This window comes from Pipistrellus hanaki (genome assembly GCF_964339955.1).
Source record: "Pipistrellus hanaki genome assembly, chromosome: 16".
In the NCBI taxonomy this organism is placed as follows: Eukaryota; Metazoa; Chordata; class Mammalia; order Chiroptera; family Vespertilionidae; genus Pipistrellus; species Pipistrellus hanaki.
In genome coordinates, this window is record NC_140518.1 from 12,371,759 (window position 1) to 12,389,981 (window position 18,223).

Here is an 18,223-nt window from a genome sequence, read left to right on the forward strand (position 1 = left end):
ACTTCAGACCAAAACCCCTCCTGAGGATACAATCTTATTTAATCCTCACGTCAGCTGATATCTTCCCCAATTTAGGGATGAGGAACTGAGACTCAGAGGTTTTGAAACTTCCATGAATTCACACACGCGGACCCCTCTTCTCTACGCGCTGGGGCCATGGGTGGTGTGACCTGACTTCTCTTTTTTGAACATCCAGAGAAGTTTCTCTCTTCAATGTTATCTCAAGGGCCCTAGGAAAAAATACAGACACTGTGGCAGTTGTCTTAGCCCCCTGCTTACTGGGGTGCCCTGGGCCCCTGTGTAGGGGAGACCCAGAAAGCAGCATGGGGTAAAGCTGGGGTTCAAACCTAAGCAATCCTGGCCCTCAGGCCCACTTGCCCTCTTACTGAGGGAACTACTACCCCTCCAACTAGACCCCGAAAGAGCTGGGGGGAATTAGTAGCTGTGCAGCTTGGGTCCCCCAGGTTGGCTCTAAGCCTGCTTTCTTACCTGCACCGTGGGGAGGACAAAGGCCTTCCAGGTGGCTGATGACGACAAATGTTCTTACCTGGCACACAGTAGGGGTTTCTGTTTACCGCGAATATTATAACCTGACTCCCTCATCTCTTGGTTCACATTTTGCTAAGTTTTTATTTCTAATCCTGTTCAACCATTAACCATAATGTAGGCACTTAGCTCTCACTCATCTAGCCTAAAACCTAGGGAGCCAGTGTGTTTTCACTCCTGGAGAGAGAATTGCAAAGGGGGGAAGAGGGGCACCCCACCAGCTGGTTTTATAAGTGGAAACAGGCTGGGGGACCTGGACCTTCTCAGGGACACGAACACCTGCATTCCAGGGAAGGCCATGGAGCACAGGAAGTCTTCTCTCACCTCCCACCCCGTTCCCCTCACTCCCCACGGAGCTCAGTGCAGCTTGCTTCCGAGAACTGGCCTGATCCTCAACCAGCCCTGTGGCCACCCGCAGGGACTCCCTGGACCCGCCTCCAGCCCTTCCTCCGCTCCCCTGTTCACACCAATGCTAGTGTCTGCACCGCAGGACACCCCTTGCTATGCTTGTTTTGAATTCACCGGAAAGAGAAATATCACGTCTGCGATGGAAGTCAAATTTAACTGACTTTGTGTCTCCCTGCGGATGAGCTGGTTAAAGGAGAATGCCCAGGGGCCTGCCTTGGGCGCTTCCTTTGAGAGTAAGGTGTGGCCTCCGTGTTTTTCCTGAACGCCTCCAGGCACGGATGCCCTGGCAAGGCAAACACGGGGTAGCATAGCGGTTATTCATCCCAGGTTACAAGTGGGCAGCCTTTGCCGCAGGAGGTCAAGCGGCAGCCCCAACGCTACGCAGCACCAAGCCGAGGCCGGGAGAGGGCGGGCAGCCCGATGCCGGAGTCTATGGTCTGACCCAGACCCTGCGGGGAGCTGGCAGGGAGGACGCGTCCGGCCCGACGTCCGGCCTCGGGTCTCCGAACCCGTAACCGATCCCGAGCCTCCTGGGACCGCCGGGGGGCTGGGATCCCCGGGGCTCCCGGAGCGCCAGCCCCGCCCCGCCCCCTCCGGCCACGCCCCGGCCACGCCCTCGCTCCTCCGGGCTCCGCGATTGGCTCCGAGAGTCGGGGGCGGGGCGGGGGCGGGCCGACGTGATGGCGTCAGGCGCCCCGGGCGCAGCTTGCTGTTGTCAGTAACTGGAGGCCGCGGGTTCGGGTCCGAGCTTCTGCGGCCGCGGTGGCCGGGAGTGCCCCCCGGCCCGCTCCCCGCTTCCCCCGGTGAGTTAGGCGGCGGGGCGTGGGGGGCGGCGGGCGGGCGACGGGCCAGCGGCCCTCGACGGGATCCCGAACCCCCGGCTGCCTTGAGACCACCTGCTTCAGAGCCCTCACCCTTCCCAGCCCGGACCCCGTGCCCCCGCTTCCTCCTCCGGCCCTGGCCCTCGGCCCGCACGGCCCCTGCGGCGGTCCCCTCTGTCCTCTCCCCCGGGACCTGACGTCGGCCCGCACCCCACCCCTCTCCACCGGCCTTGCGCAAATGCAGCCTCACCCTTGGCCCCGCTGTAGCCCAGCTCCAACCCCGATCCGGCTGCATTCCCCCGGCTCCCTCCGACACATGTCATCCTCACCCCAGCCCCTCTGGCAGTCCTAACGCTCCCCGCAAACCGTGAGACCCACCATTCTGGTTTGTCTTTTTTTCTGGATCGGCTTTCTTATCCCAGTCTCCGGCAGGTCGGCTTCCCAAGACCTGCTCTCGCCAAACACCCACCGCTGCCCGCTCTCCCGTAAGACCCAAAGTCAGCTTTGGCTCACCCCTTTCTTCCTGGTAACTCTGGTCCTCAGTCCTGTCCCAGGTCTGTATCTCGTCTGCACAGACTCACCCCCTAACTTCCTAGCCTATCACACTTCCTGTCCATCTCCAGCCATCCTGAGGACATCCTCCTTCCCGAAGTCTTGGCTAAACCACCCCCAACTCTTGCTGCCTCAGTTCCTTTCACTCTCACTCGATCTTATTTAAACTGGGGTCTCCATATCTTTTCACTTCTGTTGTCTTCACCCCAACCCTCTATCCATTCTTCCCTTGACATCCCCCCCGCCCCCAATTCAATCTGAGATCTTAGCTTATTTTTATTTTTTTAAAATATATTTTATTGCCGGCACCGGTTTGGCTCAGTGGATAGAGCGTTAGCCTGCGGACTGAAAGGTCCCGGGTTTGATTCCGGTCAAGGGCATGTACCTTGGTTGTGGGCACATCCCCAGTAGGGGGTGTGCAAGAGGCAGCTGGTCGATGATTCTCTCTCATCGATGTTTCTAACTCTCTATCCCTCTCTCTTTTTCTCTGTGAAAAATCAATAAAATATATTTAAAAAAATAAAAATAAATAAATAAATAAAATATATTTTATTGCTTTTTTACAGAGAGGAAGGGAGAGGGATAGAGAGCTAGAAACATCATGAGAGAGAAACATCGACCAGCTACTTCTTGCACACTCCCTGCTGGGGATGTGCTTGCAACCAATGTACATGCCCTTGACCGGAATTAAACCTGGGACCTTTCAGTCCGAAGACTGCTCTATCCACTGAGCCAAACCCACCAGCTGCCCCTTGACAGCCAAATCTACTTGCTTGTTCGGTCTAACAAGCCGGGCAGTTAGAGACTAAACAGCTGGCCTGGTGCGTTCAAGGCCTCAGATGGTAAATAAGTATGGAAGAGTAGAAATACACCCACTTTGGTCAGTGGCTTTTTCTGGATATTTGGTCCCCTATACCTGTCCCAGGGATTATTAAATTACTAGAGGCCTGGTGCACGAAATTCATGCATGGGGTGGTGGAGAGGGGCAGGTGTCCCTTAGTCCAGCCTACACCCTCTCCAATCTGGAACATCCCTCTCACAATCCAGTACTGCTGGCTTCCAACCACTCGCCTGCCTGCCTGCCTGATTGTCCCTAACCACTCCCCTGCCAGCCTAATTGATGCTTAACTGCTCCCCTGCTGGCCTGATTGCCCCTAACTGCCCTCCCTTGCTGGCCTGGTCACCCCTAACTACCCTTCTCTGAAGGCCTGCTCGCCCCCAACTGCCCTCCCTTGCCAGCCTGATCACCCCCAACTGCCCTCCCCTGCTGGCCATCTTGTGGTGGCCATCTTGTGTCCACATGGGAGTGGCCATCTTTGTGTGTTGGAGTGATGGTCCATTTGCACATCACCTCTTTATTATATAGGAATTTGTGTCGGCCCCTGGAATGGTAGGTATCTTTCAAATGCCTGGTAGGTGAGGAATGGCCACCCACCCAGCTCACTCAGTCTGGGGCCACAGAAGCCATCACTTCCTTTCGGCTGGTGTTCTGGCCTTGAAGAAACGTATAAAGTACCACTGTGCAGGATTGGCTGTGGTAGCAGAGCCATGTCCATGTGCCATGTTGTCTTAGCACCTGGAAAGGACCCTCACAGAGGGCTCCTCCTGGCTAGATCTGAGAACAGATCAGTCCCAGCACCGGACACTGGGAGCACTGGGAGCCAGAGGGGATGTTACATGTTGTAAAGAGTGTGGGTGAGAGGGTCCCGGGAGGCCGAGGCCTAGGTGGGCACGGAGGCGGTTGAATCACTTCCTCTTTTGCAGCGGTTGCATCATTGACTTTTGGCCCCTTGGTTACCTATGAACACAGCTTAGTTGTCTCAGAAGGACATTCCTGAGGCCCAGGCCCCGTGCTCAGCCTGTACAGTCTGGGCTTTTGAGTGCGTGTTCCCTCCAAATTCTGGTGGCCTGATTTCCTAGGACTGGCCGGTTGACAGCAATGTTAAAGGGCCCCAAACAGAATCATTGTCTAACCTTGCCAGTGATAGGTCTTGTTCCTTTAAAAATTGAATGCCCTTCTACCTCCTATTTCTCCCCATTAAGGTGTGATAGATCAGAATGGTTTTCAGCCTGTTGGTAGCTTGGTCTAATGGAAGAGTTCCCACCTCTGAAGAGTTGTATACTTCAATTCTCCACAGCCTATGATAGGGAGATACCCACCCTGAGCCTTGTTTTTATTTTATTCATCAGTTGACTCAGCAAGTATTTTCTGAGCCCTACTGTGTGCCATGCACTGTTCTAGGCACTAGAAATGGAATGGTGAAGGAACTGGGCAAAGTACCTGTTTTTTGTTTGTTTGTTTGTTTGTTTGATTGGTTTTTTAAAAATATATTTTATTGATTTTTTACTGAGAAGAAGAGAGAGGGATAGAGAGTTATAAACATCAATGAGAGAGAATCATCGATCAGCTGCCCCCTGCACAGCCCCTACTGGGGATGTGCCTGCAACCAAGGTACACGCCCTTGACCGGAATCAAACCCGGGACCCTTCAGTCCGCAGGCTGACGCTCTATCCACTGAGCCAAACTGGTTTCGGCAAAGTACCTGTTTGTATTCGTTCAGAGTTTGGCCCTTGCTAGAATCCTAAGGGATACTGGACAAGAATATGGGGGGATGGGAGAAGAGGGGGCTTTGTTAATGGATGGGAAGAAAGAGGGAGGAAAAAAGGTAGCCAGTGTTAACTGACTTCACATTTCTGGCCTCACCCATAGCACAAGCTAGAAGCTTCTCGCCCTCCAGCTGGACCAGAAATCCAATTTCCTTCAGGTGGAAGGAGACTATTTACTCATTCATCGCTCACCAGGCTGAGGGGTCAGCTGCCTTTCTGAATCAGACGATTACTCTGCCATTCTTTTCCGACTGAAAACCATGACTCATCCGTCGGAGCTGTGGGAGCTGGGTGACTGAAACGCCGGGCTGTGGTGAGCAGCCAGGTACGGGCTTGGATTCCGGCCAGAGCGGAGGCTGCTGGGAATGGCCGGGGAGTCTCTGCAGAGCGGAGGCTGCTGTTTACTCAGATGGAGTGTTTTAAAGCGGTGAAGCCGGCCGCCCATTTCTCCTGTTAATGTAAGTCTCGTGTGGGCCATTTTTCTCTCTTCTTTCTTCCTTGGTTTCTGGAGGAAGTGAAATTGCACATACTTAGAGGCCCAGGCGGCATAATGAAGAGAAACACCCAGAACCATTCTTTCCTAACTGCCTGTTAGAACATTTCAGAAAGGACAGCTCTGAAATTGGGCTGCCTCCATGCCAGCAAGATTGTTTTTAAAGCCTTCCTTGATACATGGAGTTTCTGAGTGCTTCTTAAGGCTGTGTAAGTAATGAGTCTGCCTGAAACTCTTTGGACCGAAGACCTGAGGCGGTTTGGTCTGGTGACAGGCACAGGATTTGGAATGATGAACCCAGCAAGTGCTGTTCCCTACCTGTGGCCTGTGGGTGCTGAGCCTGAGTCCTCTTTGTAACCCCTCCTCTCCCGGGACCGTTGTGGAGGTGAATGAGGTCAGAGGAGTTGGAAGAGCTATGGCGGGAATTAGTACTTAGGGAGAGGTAGGTTTGGAGTTTCCTGAAGTCAGAAAGACACCTTTTCTTTCTTTCTTTTTTCTTTCTTTCTTTCTTTCTTTCTTTCTTTCTTTCTTTCTTTCTTTCTTTCTTTCTTTCTTCCTTCCTTCCTTCCTTCCTTCCTTCCTTCCTTCCTTCCTTCCTTCCTTCCTTTCCTCCCTTTCTTCCTTCCTTCCTTTCCTCCCTTCCTTCCTTCCTTCCTTCCTTCCTTCCTTCCTTCCTTCCTTCCTTCTTTTTACAAAGAGGAAGAGAGAGGGGTAGAGAGTCAAAAACATCAATGAGAGAGAAACATTGATCAGCTGCCTCCTGCACACCTACTGGGGATGTGCCCGCAACCAAGGTACATGCCCTTGACCGGAATTGAACCTGGGGCCCTTCAGTCCTCAGGCCGACGCTCTATCCACTGAGCAAAACCGGTTTCGGCAGAAAGTCACCTTTTTTTTCTGCAAAACGCTGCCAGTGCTGTTTGAAGAACCCTTTGGTCGTGCTGCTCAGGGTCCCTCCAAACCCCCTTCAGCCTAGGTCTCCTGGGAGCCACACCTCCCTTTGGTGGGTTCTTAGTGTGAGTGAAGAGTGTGCTGAGGACAGGGAGGGAAACAAGTCCCAGAGCCCGGGGCTGGCCGCCGGGAGCAGGATGCAGTCCTGACTCAGCAGGCGGGAGACCCCGAGTGCTGTTCTGGCTCCACCAGCAAGTTCACGGTCATAGGTTGTCTGATCCCTGCCCCTGAGCCGGGTTTCCTGCCTGTGTGAAGCATGATGGAATGCACCGTGGGCGGGGTTCTTTGCCTTCCAATGGAAGGTGTGCCCTAAACTGTGGCCCGGACCCCACAGTCCCTGCTCTGTGCTGTGCCTTGTGCAGTGGTCTTTCTCCTGGATTCTTCTGTGCTGATGGCATTTTGTGGCTTTTCTGACACTTTGTTTTAGGCAATAGTTACTTGCCTCTTATTTGACCCAGTTCTGACTTCTTAGTGTTCGTCTACTTTGTTTTTGTGTGGTTTTTTTTAAAAAATATTTTTTATTGGTTTCAGAGAGGAAGGAATAGGGATATTTAATCAACAATGTGAGAATCATTAATGGGCTGTCTCATGCACACGCCCTACGGGGATCGAACCCCCAGCCCAGGTATGTGCCCTTGACCGGAATCAAACCCAGGACCCTTCAGTCTGCAAGCTAATGCTGTATCCACTGAGCCAAACCAGTCAGGGCTGTTTTTGTTTTTAATTATTAATGAGAGAGAGAAAGAAGGAGGAAGGGGGAGAGAGAGAGAGAGAGAGAGAGAAATATTGGTTTGTTGTTCCACTTATTCATTCATTCATTGGTTAATTCTTGTATGTGACCTGACCAGGGATCAAACCCATAACCTTGGCGTATTGGGATGCTGCTCTAACCAACTGAGCCATGCCGTTTTTAGGAGGCCTCTGCTTGGCCAGAGCATCCACATTGGTAAGCCTCCCTCCCTCTGATGAGTGCTCTCTTATTTTCAGTTCATTAGTTAATGAGGTCTTCATGGGCCGGGGCTGTGATTCAGATTGCTGCGGTCGGAGACCGGCAGGGCCTGGCCTGTGGCTGGCTGAGCGAAGGTTAGTTTTGGATCTCCAGGCTCGGGGCAGAAGGCAGCCTGAGGGAAGGCCTTGGCCACGGGGATTGCTGAAAGGGGTTAGATGAGCCCAGGGCCTTGGAGCCAGAGAGCCTGGCCTTGGCCCGCGGGGCTGCACCGGAAGGAGCCCAGCCTCCGGGATCCGGCATGTTTGCAGAGGTACCTGCCCTTTTCCCTGCTGGGCAGAGTGTGGAGCTGGCCTCCTGGGAGGGCCCTGAGGGTGCTGGGGAGGTGTGAGCAGGAACAGAGTTGAAGGGTGGGTGAGACAGGCAGATTGGGCTGCAGCCCGGCCCAGTGTTCTTCCTGGTGGTCTGTCGCACCCTGACTAGAGCCGGCTCTGCCAGGCCTTCCTCCTGCACACCTCCCTCCCTCTGCATGCCCTTCCTTAGCCAGGTTGGCTCTGGGTCCTGTTTGCCCTCTGCCAAGTCCAGGGATTGAGGCTGAGCCTTTTCCACCAGGGCCTCCAGCTGAGGGCCTTCCTTTCCCCAATCCCCTTATTGCTCCCTTTTCCCTCTGCCCCCTCACCGCCACCCTCAGCCCTGGCTCCCACGGCCTCTCCGGAAGGGAGGTGACTGCACTGATTCTGGAGTTGGGATGTTTCCTTGAGCTGGCGTTGGCATTGCCCTGGGTGAGGTAGTCTGCCATCTCAGCTCTGGGATCTTGGGAATTTCCTTGACCTGGGGCAGCCTGTGTTCCTTATCAGTCTGATGGTGGTAATAAAAGCCTCCCCAGAGTGGTTATGAGAAATAGAATGAGGCAATATATGTAAAGGGTCTAAAACTCATTTAGCAGGCCTTGGTTTTATTAACTGCTTTAAGCCAAAGTTTCGGGGAGCGGAGACAGCAATCACCTTTTATTTTTGGTGTTCGCTCAAGCTCGGCTGTGTGCTCACTAGAGATTTGTTTAGATGTGAATGTGCCTGCCTGGCCTGGCCTTTCCAAGTGGCTGGGGTGGGGTCACCCAGCAGCCCCCTCTGACTAAGACCACAGCCCCTACCCCCACCTCCACTTCACCCTCAGTCACTACTCCTGGGAGGAAGCCAGCTGCCTGGCTCCACCCACCTGTGCATATTCACTTACACCGTGGCATTCTCTGTGGCCACATCCACTGGGGTTATAGATACCATTTGCCCATGATCCATATTAGGCCCTGTCCTAGGCACTTTCCACAGTCACATTCTCCATCTGAGAGGCTGATACAGTGCCCCCGTGTGCCTGTAGCTGGTTAATGGCAAATTGAGATTAGAGTTGTCAACATAAGGAACATGCAATTCTACAGAGCATTTTTGTGAGTTTGTTTGAACCAAACTGTCCACAATTGCCAGGAAGCAAAATCTCAAGGGATTGAGGAAGTGCTCCAGAGATTGGCAGTTTTGCACCTTCTTTTATACACTAGAGGCCCGGTGCACAGATTCATGCACTGGTGGGATCCCTGAACCTAGCCTGCACCCTCTCGCTGGTTGTGTTGTTTATCTAGGCCTGGAGCTGAAATACACCTGAGGCCTAGATGTTATCTCTAGGGAGGAAAGGTCAGGGGTCCGAGCCTCAGGACCAGCGATATGCTAGGGGAGCACCTGCCCTACAGTTGATTGTCCATTGCACCCTGGTGACCTTCTGTACCCAGCCCATCGTCCTTGCCCTGCTCTTGTCTAACTGCCTACAACAGTTTCACTTGCACTGTTCACTGCTGTGCGGCAGACACCAGGCTGAGACAGGCGTCAGAGGGGGTGAGTGCAAGGCCCCGGCCCTGACTGTGACCTGTGAGGCCTGCTTCCTGGCCCCTGCGGGTTCCTTCACAGACAGCTGCAGCGTGCCCTGCACCCTCCGCTCTGTGTATAAACCATCAGCCTTTCATCCCTGCGTTTGGTGTGGCGTTAAGGGTACTTTCCACCACTACTTGGGGCAGGCCTGTCCCTGGCACACAGGGCTCCTTCCCTCCCAAGATCCAGGCCCTCGGACTTCATCCTTCCTTGTTTCCTCCCTTAAAACCCACTTTCAGCTTTCCACTTTTGTTTTCAGAGGCCTTTCTTTCGGTTGCAGTAAAATGGGCTGACCGCCTGCTGGCTGCTTGGGGGCCTAGGGATTGGCTGGGTGGCGAGTGGGAGCTTGCTCACCTGGCCGCCATCTGTCTCCGCAGGTGTCATGTGGTTTTCCCTGGGAGCTGCTGCCTGAGTGGAAATGCTGTCAGTGGTGGAGAATGGAGTGGACCCCCGGGATGCCATCTCGGTAGGTGACAAGGGAGGATCAAGAGCGGGGAAGGAGGTGCCCAGAACAGCCATTTCATTGGCTTTCCTGACTTTGAAATGTGTGGACACTGTCTGGAAAGAGAGGCCTCGGGCTGAGAAAAAAGTTATAGCAGAAGCAAGCTCTGAGGAAGTTCTGCCCTTTCGAGACCATCTTATTGGTGATAAAATGAGAATTTACCAAAAAACAGTTGGGATTTAATAAAAGTTATCTGAAAATGAAGGATTTCTCCAAAGAAGATGTATAAGTGGCCAGTAAGTACATGAAAAGATGCTCATTATGATCAGACATTAGAGGCCCAGTGCACAAAATTAGTGCAGGGGGAGTGGGGAGGCCACCAGGCCGTCTGCACCCTCTCGCCCCTAGCTCCTTACTGCCCGCCTGCAGCAGAGGCAGGAGAGGCTCCCACTGCGCCCGCCAGCTGTGAGCCTGGGTTTTGGCTGAGCTGTGCTCCCCCTGTGGGAGCACACTGACCACCAGGGGGCAGCTCCTGCAATGAGCATCTGCCCCCTGGTGGTCAGTGCACGTCATAGTGACCGGTTGTTCCACCATTCGGTTGACTTGCATATTAGGTTTTTATTATAAAGGACTAGAGGCCTGATGCATGAAATTCGTGCAAGGGGCTCGGCCCTCCAGAAGGACGTCTGGAAGGACATCTGCAAGGTCGTTCGGCTGTCTGGTCTAATTAGCATATTATGCTTTTATTATTATAGATTAGATAAATGCAAATTGAAGCCATAACGAGATAGTGCTTCAATTTCCTACGATGGCTACAACCAAAATGTCAGACAATAAGTGTTGGTGGGGTCATGGAGAAATTGGAACCCTCGTACGTTGCCAGTGGGGATGTAAAATGGTGCAGCCTTTGTGGGATACAGTTTGCTAGTTCCTCAAGAAGTTAAACATAGTGCTTCATGTGACCCAGCAATTCCACTTCTAGATACACACCCATAAGAATTGAAAACATATGACATGTGTCTACACAAAAACTTGTTGAAACTGGACAACCAGTGCTGCCTGTCACTACTTGAGCCAATTAAGTAGAGACAGGGTTGAATCATGTATGAGCATTTATTCCAGTAATGCAGGTAATATGGGAGAGCAGCAGGTCACCCACAAAAATCTGCTCTCCAGCCCTCCCCCTCCATAAGCCAGCTGCTTATATGGGGAGGACAAAGATTACATGGGGAAGTAGGAATTACAGGCAAGGGGAAGTAGGCAATGGGGCTGGGGCAGGACTCCATTGTTTGGGCAATGCGGTTGTTAATATTTCCACGATAATAAACAGTTCTTAAATGAGAATGGAAGGGATTCCAAAGTTGCCTCCCAGGGGTGTACAACTCCCAGCCAGAGTAGAATGTTCTTTCTTTAATCTGATCAAGGCAATCACAGTTAATAGAGTATGATTAATATTTCTTATAACTAGAGCTAGTCCCCAATATTCTATTTTGCCCCTAATATTGTGGGTGAATGTTCACAGTGTTAATGTAAAAACATTCAAGCCTGGTAAATAATTTTTGTGAGTTTATTTGAGCCTAACTGTTGGCAATTGCTGGGAAGTAGAATCTCAACGAACTGGGATAATGCTCCAGAGAGACGGTTTTTCATTTATTTTTATACATTGCAATCAAAGGAGGAGATGTAGGTGGGTTACATGAAATCCATTGGTGGTAGATTAGAGAGGTGGCAGAAAGAAAGCAAAAGTGTGTGTGTGGGGAGGGGGTGGGGAGGGGGGAGACCTTTGGGATTGGATAAAAAGTAAAATGATAGACACATTACTTAGTTGGGTACAGGATAGTTAACAGTCAACAATTAACTCAATAATAATAAAGGGAATTTATGGTTTCTGCCCTGGTGCCATTTGTTGTGCCCTGAGGGATCCAGAAAAGGGGAAGTTACAAGCCACCCAGACATTACAATGCTATGTTATCATAGATGCAAAAAGACAATAAGCTCAGTTAAAATAAAGATTGACTTTGTCAGGGAAGGTATTGGCCTAGGACGGGACTACCCACCATAACTACTTTCAGTTAAAGTTTCATTTCAGACCATCCTTTGTGGTGACTTTAGGTCTCAGAGTTTGCCAGACTGCCCTGTAGGCCTTCCTGAGCCTGTCAGGTCAGCATGTGGCCCCTTTCGTCCACAATAGCAGCGTTGTAGCCAAAAGGTGGGAACAACCCAATGTCTATTAATCTATGAATGGATAAATAAGATTCGGTATATCCATGCAATGGAATATTATTTGGCATACAAATGAATGAAGTACTGAATCATAAAGAGTGCTACCACATAGAGGAAAAGAAGCTAAAATGAAAAAAAAAAAAAAACATGCTAAAGTGAAAGAAGCCAGACACACATAAGTCTGCCTAGTGTATGATTCCATTTATGTGAAAATAGAGGCCCAGTGCACAAAATTCGTGCATGGGGGAGGGGAGGTGTCCCTCAGCCCAGCCTGCACCCTCTCCAATCTGGGACTCCTCGAGGGATGTCCCGACTACCCAGTTAGGCCTGATCCGGGATCAGGCCTAAACGGGCAGTCAGACATCCTTTCCCAATCCAGGACTGCTGGCTCCCAACTGCTCACCTGCCTGCCTTCCTGATTGCCCCTAACCCCTTCTACCTGCCACCCTGATCACCCCCTAACCACTCTCATGCCAGCCTGATTAATGTCTAACTGCTCCCCTGCCAGCCCGTTTGCCCCCAATTTTCTTCCTCTGCTGGCCTGGTCACCCCTAACTGCCCTCACCTGCAGGGTTGATAGCCTTCAACTGCCCTCCCTTGCAGGCCTGGTGCCTCCCAACTGCCCTCCCCTACTTGCCTGATCACCCACAACTGCCCTCCCTTGCAGGCCTGGTCCCTCCCAACTGCCCTCCCCTGCTGGCCATCTTGTGGTGGCCATCTTGTGTCTACATGGGGGCAGGATCTATGACCACATGGGGGAAGCCATCTTGTGTGTTAGAGTGATGGTCAATCTGCATATTACTCTTTTATTAGATAGGATGGAGGCCTGGTGCACCGGTGGGGACCACCTGGTTTGCACTGAAGGGTGTACCAGATCAGAGTGGGGGTTCCCTTGGGGCGTGGGGCAGCCTGAGTGAGGGGCCTGTGGTGGTTTGCAGGCTGGCCACACCTCCCAGCGACCCAAGCGGAGGCCCTGATATCAGGGATATATTTACTTTCTACAATTTAAACTTTGTAGCCTGGAGTGGAGGCTTAGGCCTGCTAGGGCAGGTGGAAAGCTTGGCTTCTTCTGTTGCCAGAGAAACTCAAACCTCTGTGGCTGCAGCCATCTTGGTTGAGGTTAATTTGCATACTCCGATTGGTTGGTAGGCATGGCTCGTGGAGCGGGGTGATGGTTAATTTGCATATTGCTATTTTATTAGATAGGATGTCCAGAACAGGCAAATCCATAGAGACAGAAAGTAGATTCGTGGTTGCCAGGGTTTGGGGGAAGGGAATAGGGAGTGACTGACAGTGGGTACAGTATTTCCTTTTAGGGAAATGAAAAGGTTCTAAAATTAGATAGTGGCTAAGGTTGCACAATTCTGTGAATACTAAAAACCATTGAACTGTATACTTTAAATGAGAGTATTTTATGCTATGTAAATTATGTCTCATGAAAGTTGTTATAAAAACGGATCATTTAACTAACAATATAATATTTATCCAGAATCCTATCACCTAACGATTCAAACCAGTTTTTTAAAAGTATTTTTAAAAAATATATTCTATTGATTTTTTACAAAGAGAAAGGGAGAAGGAGAGAGAGTTAGAAACATTAATGAGAGAGAAACATCAATCAGCTGCCTCCTGCACACCCCCTACTGGGGATGTGCCTGCAACCAAGATACATGCCCTTGACTGGAATTGAACCTGGGACCCTTCAGTCCACAGGCCTTCTATCCACTGAGCCAAACCAGTTAGGGTTTAAACCAGTTGTTGTTTTTTTGCAATCCCTTTCAGTCCTTTTCCAAATAATTGGGTAATTTTTAAATATATATACACATCTATTTATTGATTTTAGAGAGGAAGGGAGATGGAGAGAGATAGAAACATCAATGATGGGAGGAAATCATTGATCCGCTGCCTCCTGCATGCCCCCCACTGGGGATTGAACTGCCGCAACCCAGGCATGTGCCCTGACCGGGAATCGAACCGTGACCCCCTAGTTCATAGGTAAAGGCTCAACCACTGAGCCATGCTGGCCAGGCTACGTGGGTAGTTTTGACAGAACTCTCTTTACTCTGTATTTCCAGAAGACTTGTATATTTTGTCATTTGTTCATTTAACAAACATTTATTAAGGACTCGGGGTTGAGTGAAAAGAGGAACCCTCCATGCTGCAGATCAGGAAGTATTCTTCCCATTTAACAGGTGCGGAAAGCGAGGCTCAGAGAGGTTAGGTGCGATGTCTGAGGTTCTCCAGCTGAGATTAAACCTGATTTTTCTCAATGTAGACCATACTCCTGCTTGCTGGTCTTTTTATTGTTTTAAAGCAGCACTATTGCCTCTTAGCTTCTTGATTCTGTCTGGAATCTTGGTCACGTAACTAAGGTGGAACACCTCACCTCTGTCCTAGATGGATTTATCCAAGTCCCATCGCCACTACTAATGATGGAGCCAGTACTTAAACATAAGGTTTACTTGGCTATCCGTTTATTGACACGTGGTTTACAAAACAAAAAAGAGCCCTGGCCAGGGTGGCTCAGTTGGTTCGGGGTCATCCATGCATTAGGAGGTTGCTGGTTCAATTACTGGCCAAGGGAACGTGCCTGGGTTTTGGGCTTGATCCCTGGTAGGGGGCATGCTGGAGGCAGCTGATGGATGTTGCACTCTCACATCGATGTTTCTCTCTCTCTTCCTCTGACTCTAAAAATCAAACTATCCTGCAAAAAAAAATAGATATACAAATATCTTTGCAAAAAATAATAGTATCTCTGGATGGTGTGTGTGATTTTCCTGTTCTTCTGTATGCTTTATCTTTATTTTCTATAATTAGCATGTGCTAGTTTTGCAGGAAGCACATACAGATACATACATACAGGTGTGTGCGTGTATGGTTGTGCATGTATTTTGTTCCACGGGTCACCATGGGGTATTCTGAAGGCCTGTGTTACCTCTGACCCCGCCTAGGTCATCAAGAAGAAGCTAGTGGGATCCATGAAGGCGTTGCAGAAGCAGTATGCCTCCTCGGACACAGTGGTCACCAGCGAGGACGGAGACGCCAACACCATGTGCAGCGCCCTGGAGGCCGTGTTTATCCACGGCCTGCACGCCAAGCACATCCGCGCGGAGGCCGGCGGGAAAAGGAAGAAGAGTGCCAACCAGAAGCCTCTGCCTCAGCCTGTCTTCTGGCCCCTCCTGAAGACCGTCACCCACAAGTGAGAGCAGCCGGGAGGGAGCTTTGGAGGGCGGGGCACGGGGCTCTTCATCTTTGTGGGAGAGCAGCAGGTGCTCATGTGTCTAGAGCTTGGGTGGCATTTAATCAGATTGAGGCGTTCAGGAACGGAGTTTGGTACATCTGGGTCTGATCTTATCCAGGGCAACCCACCCTAAAGTCTGCATAGCTGAGGTCAGGTCACCTTCCTCTCAAAAACCTGTAGCCTACGGGCTCCCAAATGCTAGCCTGGAGTCCGGTTCGCTCAGCGGGGCCCCAGAATCTGTATCCGGACCAAGTTCCCAGGTGATTCGGGGCACAGCCAAGTGAGGGGACCGTTGCCCCACGCTGCCTCTCCAGTTGGATTCTCAAAAACCTGCATTTCCCGGCTCTGCCACCAAATCACCCCCTCCTCCCCACACTATGGTGCCAGTGCTCCCCCCTCCTGTCACCGGTCTGTGGCTTTCCTACCCTTCATGCCTTGCCTGCTGTTAGTCTCATGTGCCTACGAGGTCCTCCTAGCTTTCCCTCTTGAAATCGCACAAGGCCCAGCTCAGAAACTGCCCATTCTATGGCATTATTTTCACCCCAACCCGAAAATGGTCGCCCAGTTCTACTGACAACAGGTGCTCCTGGACACCAGTTACCTGGACGGAGGAAGCGACCACGTCTTTCCCCCGTGGCACGAGTACTGGCTCTTGCCAACCGGTCTATACAGTGATGTCTCCGTGATCCAGAGTCACTTCTTGACAGAGCCCTGCTCTCCCCTCCCCAGGCACACCGTCTCGGACCTGGAGCACCTGGTCTTCGTCAGCACGGACGTGGGCCGCTGCCGGGCCTGGCTGCGGCTGGCCCTCAATGACGGCCTCATGGAGTGCTACCTGAAGCTGCTGCTGCAGGAGCCGGCCCGCCTGAGCCAGTACTACCAGCCCTGCGCGCTGCTCCGGGACCCCGAGGAGAGCGAGTTCCTGCTCAGCTTCCTGCAGGGGCTGACGGCCCTGACCTTCGAGCTCTCCTACAAGTCCTCCATCCTCAACGAGTGGACGCTCACCCCGCTGGCCCTCGCTGGGCTTTGCCCGTTCTCCGAGCTCGACCCCGTCACCACCTCGGGGACGGAACTGCAGCGGAAGGAGTCCCTGGACTCCATCTCCCACTCCTCGGGCTCAGAGGACATCGAAGTCCAGCACTCGGGCCATAAGATCCAGCGGCACAGGCAGCTCACCGCCTCCTCCCTCAGCCTGGACACGGCCAGTTCGTCCCAGCTGTCCTGCAGCCTCAACTCCGACAGCCTCCTGCTCCCCGAGAACGGCTCCAAGAGTCCCGACCACTCCGAGGAGCCCATGTCCTATGACTCGGACCTGGGCGCAGCGAATGCCGATGACTCAGACCCGTCTCTGCACGAGTGAGTCCCACTGCTTCCCGCCCTTCTGCTTCCTTCCTTCTCTTCCTCTTTCCCTTCCTTCTTCCCTCCCTCCCTGTAGCATGTGATTGCCTGTCACCGCACACTGAACTCTGTTAGGGCATAAGGCAAGGCAAGGGGAACATGTCTTCCTCAGGGTCTGAGGTTGCTGGGAGCTGTAACTGGAGGCAAAATGGGGGCAGTGAGGAAACGGATTTAGACAGCGCTCCTGGGAGACCTCCCCCCCACACACACACTTTACCGATTAAGGTATTACATATGTGCCCTTACCTCCCTATTGCCCCCTGCCCCTCCACTCATACCCTCACCCCCTGGTGTCTGTGTCCATTGGTTAGGCTTATATGTATGCATACAAGTCCTTTGGTTGATCTCTTCCCTTTACCCCCACCCTCCCCTACCTTCCCTCTAGGTTTGACGGTCTGATTGATGCTTCTCTGTCTCTGGATATGTTTTTTGTTCATCAGTTTGTGTTGTTCATTATATTCCAAAAATGAGTGAGATCATGTGGTATTTATCTTTCTCTGACTGGCTTATTTCACTTAGCATAATGCTCTCCAGGTCCCTCCATGCTGTTGCAAGTGGTAGGTATTCCTTCTTTTTCACTGCAGCATAGTATTCCATTGTGTAGACGTACCACAGTTTTCTAATCCACTCATCTGCTGATGGGCACTTGGGCTGTTTCCAAATCTTAGCGATGGTGAATTGTGCTGCTCCCGGGCAACCTTTGACAAGTTATTTCATCTCTGGTGCTCAGAGAAGACAACTATTTTACACCATCTGGAGAGAAGGGAACTAATAGTTCAAGGCTATATTTACAACTTCTAAAAGATACGGTACAGCATGATGCAAAAGGATGGTCTTCTGTGACCTCCCAGAGGATGCAAACCTGAGTGCTGCCTGGAGGAGGTGGTAGATAAATGGGCCAAGCCCAGGGGTGGGAAAGGAATATGCGGAGCGACAACATTGACTAGAGAAGGGAACCTGGGCAGAGCCGCCTTCTTCTTCTTTTTTTTTTTTTTAATGCATTTTTATTGATTTTATTTAAGTATTTTTCTTGATTTCAGAGAGGTAGGGAGAGGGAGAGACTGATAGAAATATCAATGATGAGAGTGAATCATTGATTGACTGCCTGCTGCATGCCCCTACCGGGGGTCGAGCTCACAACCCCATCATGTATCCTGACCTGGAATTGAACCATGACCGCCTGGTTCATAAGTAAACACTCAACCACTGAGCCACACCAGCCATGCTGTTTTTATTGATTTTAGAGAGAGGAAGGGAGAGGGGGAGAGAAACATCAATGAGAAATATCCATCAGCCTCCTAGTGGGGATCAAGCCTGCAACCGAGGCATGTGTCCTGACTGGGAATTGAACCTTTGACCTTTTGATGCATGGGACAATGCTCAACCAACTGAGCCACACTGGCCAGAGCAGAGCCTTCTTCGTTCAGGCTTTTTAACATTAATTTTTGAATAATAATCTATTTTTATGGTTAAAAAAAAAAACCTGCCGGGACCGGTTTGGCTCAGTGGATGGAGTGTCGGCCTGCGGACTGAAGGGTCCCGGGTTCGATTTCGGGCAAGGGCATGTACCTTGGTTGCGGGCACATCCCCAGTAGGGGGTGTGCAAGAGGCAGCTGATCGATGATTCTCTCTCATCGATGTTTCTAACTCTCTATCTCTCTCTTCCTCTCTGTGAAAAATCA

At 51.4% G+C, this 18,223-nt stretch overlaps 1 protein-coding gene across 1 annotated transcript in view; it reads left to right on the top strand.

Moving 5' to 3' along the window:
* The first annotated feature begins 1,621 nt into the window (after positions 1–1,621).
* PLEKHM1 (pleckstrin homology and RUN domain containing M1) overlaps positions 1,622–18,223 on the top strand; it is a 45,013-nt gene continuing 28,411 nt past the window's right edge. Inside the window, exons 1-5 of the mRNA XM_084863411.1 lie at positions 1,622–1,757; positions 5,038–5,392; positions 9,615–9,703; positions 14,854–15,101; positions 15,873–16,499. Of these exons, the coding sequence (XP_084719537.1) occupies positions 9,656–9,703; positions 14,854–15,101; positions 15,873–16,499 (923 nt within the window). The 5' untranslated portion in view covers positions 1,622–1,757; positions 5,038–5,392; positions 9,615–9,655. The remainder of the gene's footprint in view (positions 1,758–5,037; positions 5,393–9,614; positions 9,704–14,853; positions 15,102–15,872; positions 16,500–18,223) is intronic.